This window comes from Eimeria acervulina, genomic scaffold, assembly GCF_000499425.1.
Source record: "Eimeria acervulina Houghton genomic scaffold, Eah_scaff372, whole genome shotgun sequence".
NCBI lineage: Eukaryota > Apicomplexa > Conoidasida > Eucoccidiorida > Eimeriidae > Eimeria > Eimeria acervulina.
In genome coordinates, this window is record NW_013547352.1 from 1 (window position 1) to 17500 (window position 17500).

The 17500-nt window shown below is 48.1% G+C and overlaps 5 protein-coding genes across 5 annotated transcripts in view; 3 read left to right on the forward strand and 2 right to left on the reverse strand.

Annotated features, from left to right (window-relative positions):
- Positions 1 to 1132: 1132 nt before the first annotated feature.
- On the reverse strand, positions 1133 to 1831 carry EAH_00035370 (hypothetical protein; the record flags this gene model as incomplete). Its single annotated transcript, XM_013392110.1, has 2 exons — positions 1133 to 1430; positions 1596 to 1831. The coding sequence occupies 2 exons, from the start codon at positions 1829 to 1831 to the stop codon at positions 1133 to 1135; spliced, it is 534 nt and encodes a 177-aa protein (XP_013247564.1).
- A 53-nt stretch (positions 1832 to 1884) lies between these two features.
- Positions 1885 to 3259, forward strand: EAH_00035380 (hypothetical protein, conserved; the record flags this gene model as incomplete). The annotated part of the gene is made up of 2 exons (XM_013392111.1): positions 1885 to 2941; positions 3030 to 3259. 2 exons carry the CDS (start codon positions 1885 to 1887, stop codon positions 3257 to 3259), a joined length of 1287 nt encoding a protein of 428 aa, XP_013247565.1.
- Positions 3260 to 3279: 20 nt separating this feature from the next.
- On the reverse strand, positions 3280 to 7093 carry EAH_00035390 (hypothetical protein, conserved; the record flags this gene model as incomplete). Its single annotated transcript, XM_013392112.1, has 7 exons — positions 3280 to 3472; positions 3802 to 4030; positions 4605 to 4765; positions 5121 to 5207; positions 5585 to 5694; positions 6016 to 6210; positions 6383 to 7093. 7 exons carry the CDS (start codon positions 7091 to 7093, stop codon positions 3280 to 3282), a joined length of 1686 nt encoding a protein of 561 aa, XP_013247566.1.
- Positions 7094 to 10959: 3866 nt separating this feature from the next.
- On the forward strand, positions 10960 to 12416 carry EAH_00035400 (hypothetical protein; the record flags this gene model as incomplete). The annotated part of the gene is made up of 3 exons (XM_013392113.1): positions 10960 to 10987; positions 11223 to 11959; positions 12375 to 12416. 3 exons carry the CDS (start codon positions 10960 to 10962, stop codon positions 12414 to 12416), a joined length of 807 nt encoding a protein of 268 aa, XP_013247567.1.
- Positions 12417 to 17115: 4699 nt separating this feature from the next.
- Positions 17116 to 17500, forward strand: part of EAH_00035410 (ubiquitin, putative) — a gene marked incomplete at both ends in the record, with an annotated part of 2741 nt that continues 2356 nt past the window's right edge. Inside the window, one exon of the mRNA XM_013392114.1 lies at positions 17116 to 17407. Within this exon, the coding sequence (XP_013247568.1) occupies positions 17116 to 17407 (292 nt within the window). The remainder of the gene's footprint in view (positions 17408 to 17500) is intronic.

Sequence of the window (17500 nt, forward strand, 5' to 3'; positions counted from 1 at the left end):
TATAGACATGGCTATCCGCTTGTAGAAAGATATGTACGTATAAAGAGGCGTATATATATATATATAGATGCAAATATAAATAAACAATTATAGATAATAGGTATACATGTGAATATCATATGGCGGTGTCTGTCAGTCAACGAGCTCCATAGAGGGCCCCTTGTCTAGGTGAGAGGGCACCCCCACAAGCGAAGGGTCCCCCTTTACAGACGCCCGGCAACGGTGCAAAGCCTCTCTGGCCTGCAGCGCCTTGCTGCTGCTGCTGTGTTGCGCTGCTGCAGCAGCAGCACCTGCTACTGCCGCTGCTGCTGCAGCGCGACGTGCGCTTCAGCAGACGGTCCCTGGGGGCTAAAATAAAAGGAAGATTGCAACAGACACTCGGGCTGCATACAGCTTGGCGATAAATGAGCACTCTAAGAACCCCACACGGCCCCCAGAGAGCCCTCTGAGGGCCCCAAACAGGGCCCCCATAAAGACCCCAATGGGGCCCCCATACGAGCCCCGAAAGACCCCCAAAGGGCCCCCAGCATGGCCCGTAAAGACCCCTATGGGGCGCCCATAGGGGCCCCCAAAGAGCCCCCAAGGGGAATCCAAAAAGCCCCCAATGGGGCGCCTAAGAGGGCCCCCCTAAAGACCCTAATAAGACCCCCTAAGGGCCCCCTAAGGGGGGCCCCATAGGGCCCCCATAGGGGCCCCTACCCGTCTAGCATGGATCAGTATGGCCCTCCAATGTCCTTTACTTGTTTGCCCATGAAAAAGACTGCCAACCGCTAGTTGTTGCGTGCTGTTGTTGTTGCTACTGCTGCTGCTGCTGCAGCAGCAGGCAGCAGCTTATTTTCAAAACGGATACATGGGGTCCTGTACAAGAAGAGACAGCGAGATAAAGAAGTTGTAGGGGCCTTCAGAGAGACCGCCTCGAGGCAGATAAATAGAGGGCGATGGCAGTTTAGCTCAGCATGAGGAAGACAAAGAGGGACAGAGAAGATGAGATTAAAAAGAGAAAGAAGACAGCGGCGAGGATATGCAACAAGGACAGACAGAGACAGGTATATAACATAATAATAATAGTAATAGTAAAGGAGGAGGTTATAAACACACAGGAGTGCAGAGCGGTCTTTATCTTGTATATATTTTATTGCTGCTGAGCTGATGGCTCTGCTCGTTTGCTCTGCAGCCGCCGCCTCAAATCCCCCACACGCGAATGAAGAGGCAAAGAGGAAGGGGGGCCCCTCTCCGGAGACCCTGAGGGGCCCCTTTCTCTGCTGTCTCCCCGGATAGAAGACATGCCACCCTCTCTTTCTTGTGCAGCTGCTTCTGCTGTTGTTGCTGCTTTGTCTGCTGCATCGGCACCAGGGGACCCCGCTGCAGCAGCAAGACGAGGAGACCCCGCAGAGCTCGCCCTCTCGCCCGCGTTGTCTTCGCTTAAAGACCTGCAAACAACCAGCAGCAGCAGCAGCAAAAACAAGTATTGCATGCACTTCCCGAAAGAAATAATCATTCCTCTGGGGCCCCCGCTAATGAGGTCCCCCCTCGCTATGTCGCTTGGGGGCCCCTGGGGCCCGTCCACATCCTCTAATTGGGGTTGAAGCGCTTACCTGCTTTGGCTCTTATAACGATCAACTGCAGGTCCTGGGGGGCCCCTGGGTTGCTGAGGCCTCCTAGGGAGGGTGAGGGTTTTTCTAATATGACGGAGGTCGCGATCATAGGGGCGGGGGCCCCCCACATTCATTGGCATGGGGCCCCTAGCTCTCCATTCTGCTTCTCTATCTCGGAAGGCAAGACTTGAGACAGGGGGGCCCCTCGGGTAGGGGCCCAGCCCAACAGGAGACATCCTCCGCCTGAGCAATAGAAAAAAAGAAAATGCATGCGCCGTTATGCACTGAGATGCATATACTCATGTTGTTGCTGCTGCAGCAGCATGTTGCTGCTGCAGCAGCATGTTGCTGCTGCAGCAGCAACATGCTGCTGCAAAAACAGAAAGAAACAGCCGCTCCAGCAGGCAGCATCCTACAATCCCAAGCAGTTGCAGTAGCAGCAATAGTAGCAGCAGTAGTAGCAGCAGCAGCAGCTGCAGCAGAATGGACAGCTTACGGGAATCGCCGCGGTGGGGATCGAGAAGAGGACTCCGGGGATCGTCTCCAGGAGCGCATTTCTCCTCTTCTGGGTGAGGGGGATCGTCTCCTTACATTTAGAGAGGGGCTTCTGCCTCTCTTTAGAGGTAGAGGCTCCCCCATAGGGGCCCCCCTTCCCCTCCCTGGAGGTGAGATCGAACGATCCCGACCAGCAGGATATGCATGCGGCGGTGGGCCCCCTCTTCGAGGTGAGGGGCCCTTCAGGTACGGGAGGGGCCCCCTATGCCCTCGCGACGCAGGGGAGGCCCCTGGGGGTCCCCATTCCGGCGAGGAGCGCCCTCCAGGGCCCCTAGGAGGCCCCCCAGGGGATCGGGATCGTCTCCTTCGTGCAGGCGAAGGAGACGGCTGGTTACGCCGGTATGCAGGAGAAGGAGAGCGGCTACTGCTGCCGCGGGGCCCCTTGCGGGCCCCCCTGCTTGCTTGGGGCCTCCTTGGTGATGCAGGGGACTGGGAATGCCCCTTCAGAGACTGCGATCGTCTCCCTTGGCTCCATGGGGATCGGGATCGTCTCCTCCGGGGAGGCGAGGCCGATGCTGACGCGTCGTGGTGGCGCTTAGGAGACAAACTGCCCCTCCGCCTACTGCGCGCAGCAGCAGCAGCTGCAGCTGCTCCTACACCTCCTCCTACTGAGTCTCGCTCACGGGCTCCACCGCTGCTGCGGGATCGGGAACGAGAGCGAGGCGCCCCCCTCAGACGCCCTGCTGCTGCTCCCGCTCCTGCTCCTGCTGCTGCGGCCCCTACACGGGGTGGGGATCGACTTTGGGATCGAGCCCGTTTGTCTCCTGGAGACCCTGAAGGGCGTCTGTGGGGTGACAAGCGCCCCCCTTGGTCCCCTGGGGATCGTCGCCTAGGGGAGAGGGATCGTCTCTGCTGCACTGGGGACCGTCTGCCCTGCAGCGGGGACCGTCTTCGTGGGGACTGGGATCGTCTTTGCTGCAGCGGGGATCGTCTTCTCGGAGATGGGGATCGTCCTCTCTCCTGCGGTGGGGATCGTCTCTTCGGGGACTCGGATCGTCTCCCTTGCCCTGGGGATCCTCTATGCTGCAGCGGGGATCGTCTTTGTTCCGGGGAGAAGGATCGCCTCTTGGGCGGGGATCGCCGCCTTGGTTGCGGGGATCGTCCCCTAGAGGACAGGGATCGTTCCCTATCATATTGGGATCGTCTCCGCGGCGTCTGGGATCGTCTTTCTGGGCTTCCCGCGTGTACCTTTGGAGACGGGGATCGTCTTGTGGGGCTGTGGGATCGGCTTTTCGCGCTGCGGGATCGGCTTTTCGCGCTGCGCGATCGTCTCCCTTGCGCTGGGGATCGCCTTTCCGGCGACGCCTCCCCCCGCTCTTGTTCTGCCTCAGCCGTAGCAGCACTCCGCAGTTTCTCCTTGAGGGCTGCTGCTGCTCCAGGGGCCCCCATAGGCCTCAAAAGGGGCCTCCTTTCCTCTCCTGCTGCTGCAGCACCCCGCCTCCCATCCCCTGAAGGCGAGATCGAACGACTCGGAGCACTCGGGGAACGTGAAACGCTTCTGCAGCAGCAAATAATAAAGCAAACAGAGAACAACAACAACTGCTGCTGCTGCTGTTGCTGTTGCTGGTTGCTAGTGCAGCTTCTGTTGCTGCTGTTGCTGCTGCTGCTGCTGCTGGTGTATTTGTGTCTGTAGCGTTTTGAATCTCCTTACTTCTTTCTATCTTTTAGTCTTCTCTCTTTGCTTTGGCTGGCGCGCTTGCTGCTTTTGCTTGTGCTTCTGCTTCTGCTATAGGAGCGTCTCCTCGTTTGTTGCTGTTGTTGCTGCTGTTGCTGCTGCTGCTGCTGCTGCTGCTTGTCGTTATCCTTCTCCAAGGCCTTCTCTGCCCCCTTGTCTCCCCTCTCACGGCGAAGCCGCCTCTCAATTGCCTCTCTTGCTGCAGCTGGAGAACAGCAGAAAGACAGAACAGAGACACAAAGAAGTGCATGAAAAAACGAGAGACAAGAATAATATAATGGATTAGTTTAGCAAATATCAGAGACAAAACGAGACAGAAAAAGAAAAAATAGAATACAGACAGAGACATTGGGGATGCGTACAGCAGAAAGACAAACTGAAGAACACCCAGCGAAGGAGTGAGCAGCAGCAACAGCAGCAAACAAACTGCAGCAACAGCAGCAAACAAACTGCACCAGCAGCAAACTGCACCACGAATACACCACGACATGCTTTAAATGCACACGCCAACAGAGACGAAGTAAAGGAGGAGACAAAACAGCAGGCGCAGCAGCAGCAGCAGCAGCAACAGCAGCAGCAGTAGTGGCAACGACAGTACAACGAGACACATAGACAAAGACAGAGACAGAAACAAAACAAAGACAGAAGGAGACAGAAACACACAGAGACAAAGAGACACAGAGAGAGAGAGACAGAGAGACAAGCAGAGACAGCAAAGAAGAGACAGTGAAGTCTAGAGCAGAGATGAATAAGGAGACAAAAAGCATCAATGCACGAACCAATCTTCTTGTCTCGTATTTCAATCTGCTCCTTCTGCTGCTCTGGAGATTGCAGCAGCTGCTGCTGCTGCTTTATTTGAGATAAAATAGGAGGGGCCGGCACTTCAAACAAAACACCGTCAGGGTCGCGGAAGGAAACCAAAGACGAAGAGCGCTTAACCCTAAAACAAACAAACACAAGCACAAAAACAAATTATAAGCATATATATATATATAAGCATAGATAGATATATAAATATAAACATAGCTACCCATTTGTTATTGATATATAAGAACGCCATTCCTAACAGACAGATGAAACAAACAAAGTAAAGAAAAAGAATATATTTATCTCATTTTAAAATCATCAAAAGACATGCAAGCACAAACATTATAAATATAAATACAAACGTATAAATATACATATATATAAATATATATATATATATACATATATAGACAATAATAGGTATATATAGAACACCATTCGTAACAGACAAAAGCAACAAACAAAGTTAAAAAAAATATTCGTCTCACTTTAAAACAGAGGGCCCAATATTTTTTCCATCTAACGCCAACATCCCCGTTGCATCTTGTGATGTTTCAAACTCAACAATTGCATATCTGAAGCAGCAACAAACAAACACTCATGCAAATAATCTGCTGCTGCTGCTGCTGCTACTACCGCTGCTGCTGCTGCTGCTTCAGATGATGCTGCTGATGATACCGCTGCTGCAGATGATGCTGCTGATGCTACTGCTGTTGCTGCTTCTGCGGCTGTTGCTGCTACTGTTGCTGCTGCTGCTACTGTTGCTGCTGCTACTGCTACTGCTGCTGCTGCTGCTGCTGCTGCATGCAACGAAAGGCTGCCATATCTGCCAGCTAACAGTGACCCCTGCAACGTCTACCCAAAGAAGAAATCTAGCCCTAGCTAGGGTTTAGGGTTTGCATTGAGGATACAGGGTTTGTGTTCAGGGTTTAGGGTTTAGGGTTTGCAGTACTTGGGGGTTTTGGGGTTTGTGGAGAGTCTAAGAGAGACAACTTTCGCGAGGCCGCTGAGAAGCATTTTCACTTCGTTTTCATCGTACTGCAGCACACAGCCACCAACAAGCTGAGGTGTACGTACACCCTAACACCCCGCAGTAGCTGAGGTGTATGCACACCCGAATATAATGAGTGAACATAAACAACAGACAAACCACCGTCACACGCAGCACAAAACCCAATGATGCAGCAGCAGAAGCAAAAGCAGCAGCAGCAGCACCAGCAGCAAAGTGCACATAGGCCCGGCGAGAAGAAGTGGAATGAAGATGAATAACACAGAGTCAGCAACATAACAACAGAACAAGAATGCTGCTTCTGCTGCTGCTGCTGCTCGATGCGAAGCAAGAAGAAGGGGGGCCCTGCAGTATCTGTTGCGTCTGTGTCTCACCTCATTAGGAAAGCCTTCAATAAAGCAAGTCCTCTCCAGCTGCTCTGTCTCAGGCTCAGCAACAAGCACCCCAGAAACAAGAGATTGTGCAGGTGGCAGCCTTCCGTCTACTGCTGTTACAGCAACACCTATACCCAATTCACTCTTCTTCCGCGCGGCTAGCTGCTTCGCTTGAGCTGCAGCAGCCTGCACTGCCTGCAACACCAACAGCAGCAGCAGCAGCGAGACGCTCCAACAGATCCCCAGCTAACCCGCAGGCAGAAGAACGCCTCTCGCCTCAAATGCACCAGCAGCAGCAGCAGCACCGAAAGCGACAGCTACTGCAACAGCAGCAGCAGCAAGTGCAGCAGCAGCAGCAGCAGCTCACCTGCAGGTTTGCTAGATGATTTTGCATAGCGATCTCAACAGCTGTAACGGGAGCTGGAGCTCCCACAGCAACCGGCAGCAGCGCAGCAGCTGTGGTAGGGAGTGCAGCAGCAGCAGCAGCAGCAGCTAACGCTGGGTTTGCTGCTGCGAGTCCGAGGGCAGCAGGAGCTGCCAGCAGTGGAGCTGCTCCTCCAGCCACGCCAGCAGCAGCAGCAGCAGCTGCTGCTGCTGCTGCTATGCCTCCCAATGGCTGAACAGGCGGCGGCAAGACAACAGGGGTAGCAGCGGCAACAGCAGGGGTCGGCAAGGGTGTTACAAGCCTCATAAGGTTCTCAGCAGGGGCCCCCGCGGCTCCTGGAGCTGGGGTTGCTGTGGGGCCCCCAGGGTTAAGCACAGAAACCTGCATAGGGAGACCCAGCAACTCCGTGCCGTTCAACTGAGAGGCTGCTGTGATGCCTGCACTGTCTGCAAACTCAAGCTCGCAATATCTCCCGCCTCCGGACGCCCCTGGAAGTGGTTTAAACTCTACGCGCAGCAGCTGAGCGCAGTGCGAGAAGATTGCCTTCAGATGCTCCTCAGTAACTAGAGGAGACAGGTTACGTACATACAACACGTTACGAGGACCGTATACCCTACCCAAAGGGCCCCCAGGGGGGGCCCAAGGGGCCCCCGCAGCCGCTGCCGCAGGGGCAGCCCCTGGTGTTGAAAGCATGGGGGTAAGGGAATCAGCGGAGGCAGCAGGAGCAGCAGCAGCAGGAGCAGCAGCAGCAGACGCCAGGGTTGAGGCGCGCAAAGCTCATGCAAGAAGAAACAGAGGGGAGAGGCGTAGGATAGGAGTAGACAAGAGCTGCAAGGAGTACACTCTAGAGGCCCCCAAACCCAAGGCAACTGAATGAAGGGGCCCCGTATAAACGGATACAATCTAGAGAGAAACAACACAAAGAGAGCACAAAATGTTATCTACGCTGTATGTTCTACGCCTCGGAAAGCACTTAAAGAAGGTAGGGAGAGGTAAGCAGAAACAAAGAGGCGCTGGAGCTGCCTATACACCCGACCCGGTGCCCCGGCCGGGGTGAGAGGTGCGGGGTTGAAATAAAGCCCTTTTTGGGTTTTTGTGCTCTATGAGTACTCAATTAGCTCTAAACAAACACAGAAAAACAAACAGACAAAACCCTCAAACCCCTTCCCTCTCTTCGAGCATGTGCGTTATCACTGGGTCAGCCCCGCAGCCCAGCCCCTCTTCTTGCGGGGGTAAATTGTGCCGAAAAACATCAAAAAAGGTTGTATATAATATTTAAATCCAGTTAAATATATGAAACATTAAAAATGTTATTTAATGGAAAGAAGCCTTAAGAAAATTACCTCATAACAGCAACCCTCTCCCCCCCACACTCTCAGACGTCGCAAGGGGAGATAAGAAATGCGTCAGAGTGTAGAAGCTGTTGTTGTTTTAATGCAGCATAAAAATGCAGTTAAAAACACTTATTTTCTTACCCACCTTTGTAATGTATAGGCAGCATAAAGTGTGCACTAGAGCACCAACCAAACTTATACTATTGTTGGGGGAAACATCACATCGATCGTACTTGGCTAAGTGAAGGCAGTCAGGAGCTTCAATAGAGTCAACCAATAAAGAAAAAAGTTTTCTTCTGAGTTTCCTTCGCCGTCTCTGGGATTCATGGGCACCACTGTTTAAGGGTAGGAGGCTGCTCCAATAGAGTCAACGAATAAAGAGGTGTTTTCTGCTTATCTCCGCTCGCTGTCTCAGCGCTTCCTAGGCGCCGTTGTTTAAGGGCGGGAGGCTGCTGCGGAGAAGGAGCAGACTGTTGGTAGCTGTACACTACAGTTTGCTGCTGCTCATACACCGCAAGGCAACCCCACATTAAAGCAAAACGAAGCCTTCTTGTCTGCGCGCAGTGACACTCTAAAACACCTTTTGGCGCTTTCTTCACCTTCACTACCCACCCTGAACCGAAGGAAAACTCCAGTACCAACTTCAGACAGATCACCCTACATCTGCCTCCTAAGCAGCACATACCCTCGTGTGCCTGACTGCCTCACAAAGGATGAGTACGCCAAGCAAGGGAAAGCAGAGCACAAGAGAAGTTAGGGCTCGAAACGCTGGAGAGAAAAAGAAACATAGCCACGGGATAAAAGACGGCTTAGCGACATCTTGTGATGCTGCTTCGATCTGTTACTGCTGCTGCTCACCTGCATTTTCCTGCTGCAGGTCAGCAGGCCTCTCCGCTGCTGCCTGCTTCTTCTTTCTTCACTGGGCATGTACAGCGTTCTGAGCCGTCTTCTGTGTGAACTGATCACAGCGGAAACATAACGTGCGACAGAGAGCATGCAATATATATATATATATATATATATATGTATATTTGTTTTTCTTGAGTAGATCCATTGGAGAGAAGGGGGACCGGGTTGTATCCCAACGCGTTAGTTAACGCTTGAGCTTCGCCGTTTCTTAGTAGTGCGACAGCTCGTTGCTTAGCTTCTTCTTCAAGTTGCGAGACTGCACTGTAGCTTAGGAATAGGTTTGCGTCTGTCCTGTACTTGTGTTTGATGTGGTGGAACATTGGGCATCAGCGGGTGGCTGGACCGCTGGGAGCGCTTTGTTATTTAGTGCATGCGGTGACTATTTTTCTAACTGTGCACAACACAGCTGTCCCTCTGATGTTTGTTACTTCGAACCTTCAAAAAATGCTGCCTCCTTAAGAGCACGCCGACGGCAATGCATGCATTTCTCTGTCACTTCCATGAATACCACTGCAATACAGTAGAGCTTCCTCCTTCTTTTCTTCTTGAAGTCCTGATTCAACTCCGCTTACCCTGGAGAACACAAGTGCTAGTCGAAGCTCTGAAAGGCGCACTCTCATTGCTTTCCGGAACATAGACAGCGATGAGCTCAATGGTGCCGTCTGGTGGACTCAAGCGCGCACCTCGCTGAGTCACCCGCAGTATGTTTATGCTGATATCACGGTGAAGTTGTTCAGCGTAGAAGGGTCAAATAATAATAATGGTAATATGCGAACTAAACCCTCGTTTTGTTATGCATCTGGATGAAGCATTTTAAGCATGTTGGATACAGTTACTCTGTTTGTGTTTGCGTTTGTTTGTTTGTTTCAAGGCGACGGGGTCCCAGCCGTTGGTCGCCTCCCCACCTAACAGCAGATCCTGATTAACCTCCTACATATGACAGAGAAAAGGGGTGAAGTGTTGGCTAAAGTCTTATGAGGAATGTATAAAGGGCCTTTCTTTTCTTCTGCAGGCGCCTTCATTATCAATCGAACATCACGCCCAGGCTGGTGCAAGACACCACGCAGGCCAGCAGCGTGGTGGCGCTCGCTGCTGGCGCCTGTCCCTCTAAATTGTGCAGTAAGAAGAAGCAGAACGAGGATCTCCTGGTTAATCAGAGGGTAGTCTTGAGCTGCAGTAAAGACATTAGATCCTTAAGGGCGGCTGAGCTCCCTTCCAGCTTCCACACAACCTGCCCACAGCAGCCAAAGGGACTGGGGGTCAGTTGGGGAAGATAGCCTATCGTGAGCTTCACCAACATAACTTGTTGCAGCACCCTCTTCAACTCAACTCGACCCCGCATGCAAGCGTAGCCATATTCAAGCCCCGTTTGTTACACGCATAAACGTTTCATACAATTGTTGAACAGTCACTGAACCATTAATAGCCAACCTGCACGGAAGTAGAAATATGTATATATAATACCAACATCATATAATATTGCATTGCTTGCTAACAGTAGGGCATTTGCGGTGTAAGGCCCATTGTTGTAATGATCAACATGCGTTAGTATACATCTCTCATCTGAAGATGAAGTATAGCAAGAAAACTTCAGTAGTGATATGAGCTGCCAAGACACCGCAAGAGGCAACAATATCTGCTGCTTGTGGCGCTGCGGCTGCTGCTGCTGCTGCTGCTGCTGCTGCTGTTGCTTGCTGTTGCTGCTCTTGCTGCATTGGTGGTGGCTGCGGGTTTCTCCTTTAAATTATTTCATATTTTTTACCTAGCTCTTCTTCGGCTTTCCGGCGTACAGACGGCCCCCCTTTATTTTAGCAGTTCTAACTAGCATTCAGTTGTATGTATGTATGTCTATATAGATGACTACGCAGTGTATATATATATGCAAGACTGTGAGATTAAATCCTTGAAATAACATTAAAATATCAAAGAAAAGTCTATTATTTTTACTAGGCTTTAATTATTGTGAAGGAAAGATAAATAATGAATATTTTCCCCGTAGTAATGTGATGATACATAGCCCCATACATACACCCTAGGTAGCTGTTGCGAGCAGTGCTAGCCTGATGGCTGTATTTCTTGTTTAAAACGATTTAATTTATTTTTAATAATATTTTATTTGTACTTTCTTTGCTGAATATATTTCTACACCTTCAATTTGAGTACCACTGCGGTGCTTATGCACCAGAGTGTGTACGCTGAGGTGTATAGGGAGGTGTACGAAGTGATAATATATTATTACTACTTTTATTGTTTATCTCGGATATTCAATATTTAATTTAATTTTAATTGCAGCTTCCTTCAGCTGAAAGCTGCACAATGACGCCATCTCCTCCAGTTGCTACTAGTGAGTGTCTCGGGTGTCTGCACACCTCGAGGTGTATATGCAGCTTTGAGGCATATTTCCTTCCAACTTTGCCTTTATTTTATCCCTATAGTGGCCGTTGGATCTGCTGTCTTGACCCCTGATGCATTAACAGTTGCTGCTGCTGCTGCTGCTGCTACTCTAGCTGCAGCAACTCCCGCTTCAGTTACCGCTGCTGCTGCTGTTATTGTTGTTGCTGCTGCTGTTGGTCCTGCAGGTCCGCCTCGAGGCTACTTTTTGCGTCGGCGCCCTCCGAAGGCTCGGCAACAGCAAGGCAACAGCAAACACCAGCAACCAGTAGCAGTAGCAGCTGCAGCAGCAGCAGAAGCAGCAACAGCAGATGGACGTTATGAAGGGAGAGCAAAAGTAGGCTCAGGATCGGCCCGATCTACCCTCCAGTCTATTGTTCAGCAGCACGCGCCGAGCAGCAGCAGCAGAAGCAGCAGCAGCGAATGCAGCAACAGCAGCAGCAACAGAAGCAGCAGCAGCAACTTGCCCCGGGACCATGTTCTAGAGAGGGAAACCACTGCAGGATCTGTAGCTTCTGGGGACAGCCTAAACTTATCTGCTGCACCAGAAGCAGCAGCAGCAGCAACAACGACGAAAACCGCAGCAGCATCAACAGCAGCAGGCGCAACAAGCACTGCAGCAGCAGCAGGTGGTGCTTTTGCAGGGAAGCAGATGCAGCAGCTTTTCGCTTCAGTAAAGCAGCTTTTCTTTCCTTCTCAGTTTCAGGGATGGATGCTGCTGCTGCTGCTGCTACAGTTGGTTGCGCTTGTGTTGCTGATGCAGCAGCAACAGCAGCTGTTGCTGCAGCGCGAAGAGCTGCAGCAGCATGCGGTGTATGGGCAGCTGGCCTTCCAGCAGCACCAAAAGCGCCTCCTCAACAGCCGCCGTTCCCGTATAGGTACGCGGCAGCCGCAGCAGCAGCAGCAGGAGCAGCAGCAGGTTGGAGTGAGGGAGAGCTGCCGCTGCAGCCCTTGTGCACGTGTATATTTGTCTGAAGATTTAATAGACATTAGCAATAGATTTAAACACACAGAAAAGGAAATAGAATTAGCTGCTTCTCAGTTTCTGCGGTGTATAGACAGCGCTGCTGCTGCAGTAAAGCAGACACACGAAGAGGCTCGCCGCTCTTCCTGGAAAACTAAACTAGAGAGCAGGATCAAAGCCATGCGAGGCCGCCAACCCTAAACCCTAAACCCTCATCTAGGGTTTAGGGTTTGGCTCTACTCCTTACCGGCTACCGCTTAGGGTTTTGAGTTGGTGGGCGGAGTTGTGGAGTCGCACAGTGAACACCGTTGCCTTAAAACCCCCAACATCAAACCCTAGATTAGGGTTTAGGGTTTAGGGTTTGGGGTTTAGGCAGTTTTTGTCTGTTTGTTTTGGCATCCCGAAGAAATATATTTGAACGCATTGTCGAAATATTGTCGCTTTATTTATTTTATTTATTTATTTATTTCCAGTGTCTGTGCAGCTTTATGACTCCAGGTGTATATACAGCAAGCTATTACAAGAGTATATCATATAATATATCTTTTGTTTTATTATTATATTTTTAATTCAGTGGTGGGGGTATTTTTTTAACGGTGTTTTCTTCGTTTGTTTGTTTCATTTGCAAATAATGACAGATATAAAAGGAAGCCCCTTCTCTGAATAATAATATGAGGGCAATAATAATAATAATAATATTATTATTATTAATAGTAATTGTTAATAAGTAATATTATTCACATACATACATTAAACGTGAATAGTAATGCGATAATAAAACCCAAACCTGAATAATGAATATGAGTATAGAGAAACAATCAAAAGAAAATAAAACCCGCACAACATAGAAATATGTATATATTTATTTATTTATATGTATGCATATGTATATGGATATATATATATATATGTATATATATATATATTATATACGCGTGAAGATGAGAAAAACAGTAATGAGAGCATAAAGGAGATAAAGCCTGAGTAATAAAGTTACCGTTTAAAACGTGATAACAATAAAATAAAGCCTGAATAATAATATGAGTATGAGAAATGAATAATAAAAAGAATATTGAGCCTGTATAACAGTAACAAATAATAATAATAATAATAAATAATTAATAATAATAATAATAATGTGCATAGAAAGCTATAATATGAGTACACCTCCCAAGCAAAAGAAGTATTTTTCCTAAATAATAAAAACACTGGCATTGATAAATAATACTAAAAAATATTGATAAATAATGTTAATAAATAATATCAAATGAAAGTAATAGTAATATATTTCTTCATAGAAAAGGCCTTGTGATATTCTTCTAAACACCGCATGCAGATCCGTACTGTTGTTGTATCCAGATGCCTATTTATTAATTGTACTTCGTTATATATATTGGAAATAATAATAATAATATACATACTCTATTATTTTACATTTAGTATTAAATATATATTACTAATATATATATATATATATACATCTATATCTATCTATATATGTATATATATACTAGGCATATGCATACTCCACTTATTTGTGTTGCATCTGTTAATGCCGGGACAGCAGAAAGCTAAACTGCGCCAACACCCAGAGGCGTTACTGAATAGTAAATTACTATATGCATATACGTATATATATGTATATATACATACATATATGCATATATATATATATATATGTATACATATATGCATATATTGGGAATGCCACGAGACTGCAGAGAATAGAGCATTGTAATGGGGGATACGACAAACATGCGTATACACCGCAGAAGTAGAAAGTTGTTGGTAAGAGGGGGGCATTTAGTCTTTTTTCATAGGGCAGTGTATTCGTCGATGCATCGATGCATGCATGCATGCTCTATTCAACTGCTGCAAATTAATGGAAAGCATAAGAAGGGAGAAGGAAGTCTGAAGGAATGTGTAGATGAAGAAGCACTAGCAACTGTTATGTTATTATTACAAGGAAGAAACCAATAGCACAAAGGTCTCGGGCGTTTGTGCAATTATGAACTCTATCCTCGTTGCAAACAAAACCAGAAAAATGTAGAGATCAAAGAGCGCTTTAATCAAATGTAAAAAATAAACAAGCTGTAGATCTATATACCGGGAAACATCAAGAAAGTTTCACTTCTCAGCGATCCCCAAGCCATTTGCATCATCTACATTACAGTTCGCTTAACTTTCTGGTTGCTTAAACGACAATGATATCATTTTTAAAACCATTCTTTCCCTTTCACTCCAATTACCTCTACTGTAATTGGAGTTGAAGCAGCATATCAAGGAGGAAATAACTAAGTGGCTGTTACGTTGTGCAGAGATGCTTCCAGAGACGCCGAAAAAAAGAAATGCATGCACCCCGTCGTGATGACCTTGCGGTTGTTGAGAGGTTTATCGAGTTAACATCCGAGGAAAAGCAGAGGTGGGCCCAACTGAATAAAGGGCTCTCAGATACAACTCCTACTAGTACTAGTACTAGTACTACTACTACTAGTACTAGTACTACTACTACTACTACTACTACTACTACTGCTACTACTGAATATTTAGTATGTATACTAAATAAAGAAGAAATATTAGCAGGTTTGCTACTCTCTAGACGCCCAATGCATCCCCGTGAATTCACTTCCAGAGCAGCCCCAAGGTTTGCTCTGAGGTACAGGGGACCCCCGCGTCTCGAAAAGGAAATATCGGGTCAGTTGAAAAAGCTGAAAAAAGGCAAAGTTTAAGCGTAGGCGCATGCATTTGGAGATAATCTTTGGTTGGCGGTTAACAGGGAAGAAAGCAAAAGGATAAAACCTTTAAGAAAGAAAATAGTTCAACTGTCAGTAGCGCAGACAGCCTATTCAGACGGAGGCTGAAAAAGCAACCGGCCATGCTTTCGCTGCCAACACCAATTACAAATTCAAACCCTTTTTAGATTTAGATCTCAAGGGCTATCAGACACCGGAGGAAGTGTGCTGCTTCCGGGAGAAGGGATGAGGTAAACAGCATTCTTTGTCTGATGATGTTGGTGGGTGTAACCCTACTTTACAGAGGCTGGTTATTGAACGCCGCGTAAATGCATACCAATTGTGCACAGCCTCAGTGAATGCAACAACGGAAGCTTGCTTATGCTTGCATGCAAGGTTCTCTTGCAGCAGCAGTGTGCGCAACAAGGCGCTCTTCATCTAGTAGCAGACATTCACCTCACTGCCTTGCAGCCCCAGACCCTTGGGCTGCTGTGAGTAAGATATCTGGAGTAAGCAGCTCTGCTCAGCTCTTCTTTGGGCTTTGTTCAGTGTTCGATTCCATTACAGCTCACAACATTATATATATTCACAATCTATATTATGTGCAAGATATAATATACTTAGTATATACTATATTATATATTATATATATTATATATAATGTATTAATTACCACCGTATTATCTAGAATCCACCCACACTATTGCAACTGCCTAATGCAGAAGGCCCCGTGGTGGGGTCTATGAGTATTGTTACTCCTCCTTGCTACACTTCCTGAAGTGGATAGGCTCAGCAACTTAAGATGCGTGCACACAGAGGGCGTCACTAAGGGTGTTAATAAGGCTGCATACTGTACACTTCACTGTATATACAGGGATGTTAATAATGTTGCATACTGTACAATCCACTGTATATACACGAATGTTAATAATGCTGCACACTGTACACTCCACTGTATATATACACCCTGCGCTTTCGACGATTAGCAGAGCACATCATTCAGAACAACGAGAACAAGAACAAGAACAACAACAACAAGAGCAACACGAAGCTTTAACCCTGCTGCAGTTTGCTGATGGTGCAGCACCGAAGCTGATAGATTTGAAGGCTTCCTCTCGTGCGGAGTTATATTATTTCGTGTAAATACAAACAACAAAAGGGGTTAGTTGTGCTAGCAAGAGAAGATGCTCTGCTGCATTACTTATAACCAGTACCCATAGAAGACAGTATATACACAGAGCTGTGATGCAGCAACAATATCTAAAATAAGTGCAGTCTGAACATTCAATAAAGCATACACCTCAGGCTGTCTCGTCTCCCCCAGCCCCATGCCTTTGTGCTGCTGTCTCTAGCACATATAAAGAGTTAATAGCTGCCTCTTTGCTGCTCTCTTCTTAACCTTCTTGAGTGAAAGTGCATAGAGTTTCTTATGGGGAGGTGTGCTGCTGCTGCAGCAGCAGGGAAGCGAGCAAACAGCAGCAGCTCCCTCTGCATGCAGGGGCCCCCTATGTTAAGTGCTAAGTATATTACAATTAGATAGAAAGAAATAATGAGTTATATCCCTAGAGACAGACAAACAAATGCTTTACTGTAGGAAGTTGGCGGCAGCAGCACCTTATAGCTAGGATATGCAGAGCTCAGCTACGCATATACTTAAATCCTCTTTAATTATCTTTGTTGAAATGCAATAAAAGAGAAAACAAACAAATTATAATATTCCCACAACTCAGACACACCTGTTAACCTCTTGCTGCCAGAGCAGCAGCACGCTTCTTGGCTACGCCGCAGCAGCAGCAGCAGCAGCAGCAGCAGCAGCAGCAGGAGCGGCGGCAGCTGCTGCTGCTCCACTGGCGGCTTGAGTGGCGGGAGCAGAAGAAGCTCTAATTCTTTTTCTTTGATGAAATTACACATTTTGAGGAGTTGCTATTCATCCGCTGCTTTGGCTTTGTTTGTTGGTATGTCGCTCTCTTGCTGCAGCAGCAACAGCAGCAGCAGCAGCAGCAGCAACAACAGCAGCAGCAGCAGCAACAACAGGGCAGGCAGTAGCGGCTCATCTTATATCCCTTCCCTCCACCTGCACAAACAGCTGCTGCTTCTCTTACCTTAGCCTTGTCTTATCTTCACAAGCAGCAAACAGCAGCGAGGCACAGCAAACCCTAAACCCTAATCACCCCTCTTCTATGCAGACAAACCCTTGGCAAACTCCCATTTTGGGGTTTCTAGGGTTTAGGGTTTAGGGTTTAGGGTTTAGCACTCGGCGCTTAGCGCCACTAGGGAGTGGGGTTTAGTGGGGGTGCCTCAGATCCATATGTTTTACTGCGGCGCAAGGGTTTAGGGTTTAGGGTTTAGGGTTTAGCGTTACTGTTGGTGTGGCTTCAGCTCGCAATGTCAAACCCTTCTAACGGGCAGCAGCAGGGAGGGGAGGCCCCTGCGGCACCAGCAGCAGCAACAACACCCCCAGCAGCAGCAGCTGCATCTGAAGGAGCAGCAGCACCAGCACCAGCAGCAGCAGCAGCAGATGCAGCACCAGCTAAAACCGTACATATATCATTCAAGGTCTCAGGGGGGACCCACTTTACTCTCGATGTAGATGAGGATTGGAGTGTACGTACACTGAAGGAGAAGTGCGAAGAAAAAACTCAAATACCGGTGGCGGCACAGAGGCTTATTTATAAAGGTGCGATTTAGTTAAGATTAGCATTTAGGGTTTAGGGTTTGGGGTTTAGAGGTTAGCTTTAGGGTTAATACCACTGGACGCACAGAGGCTTAT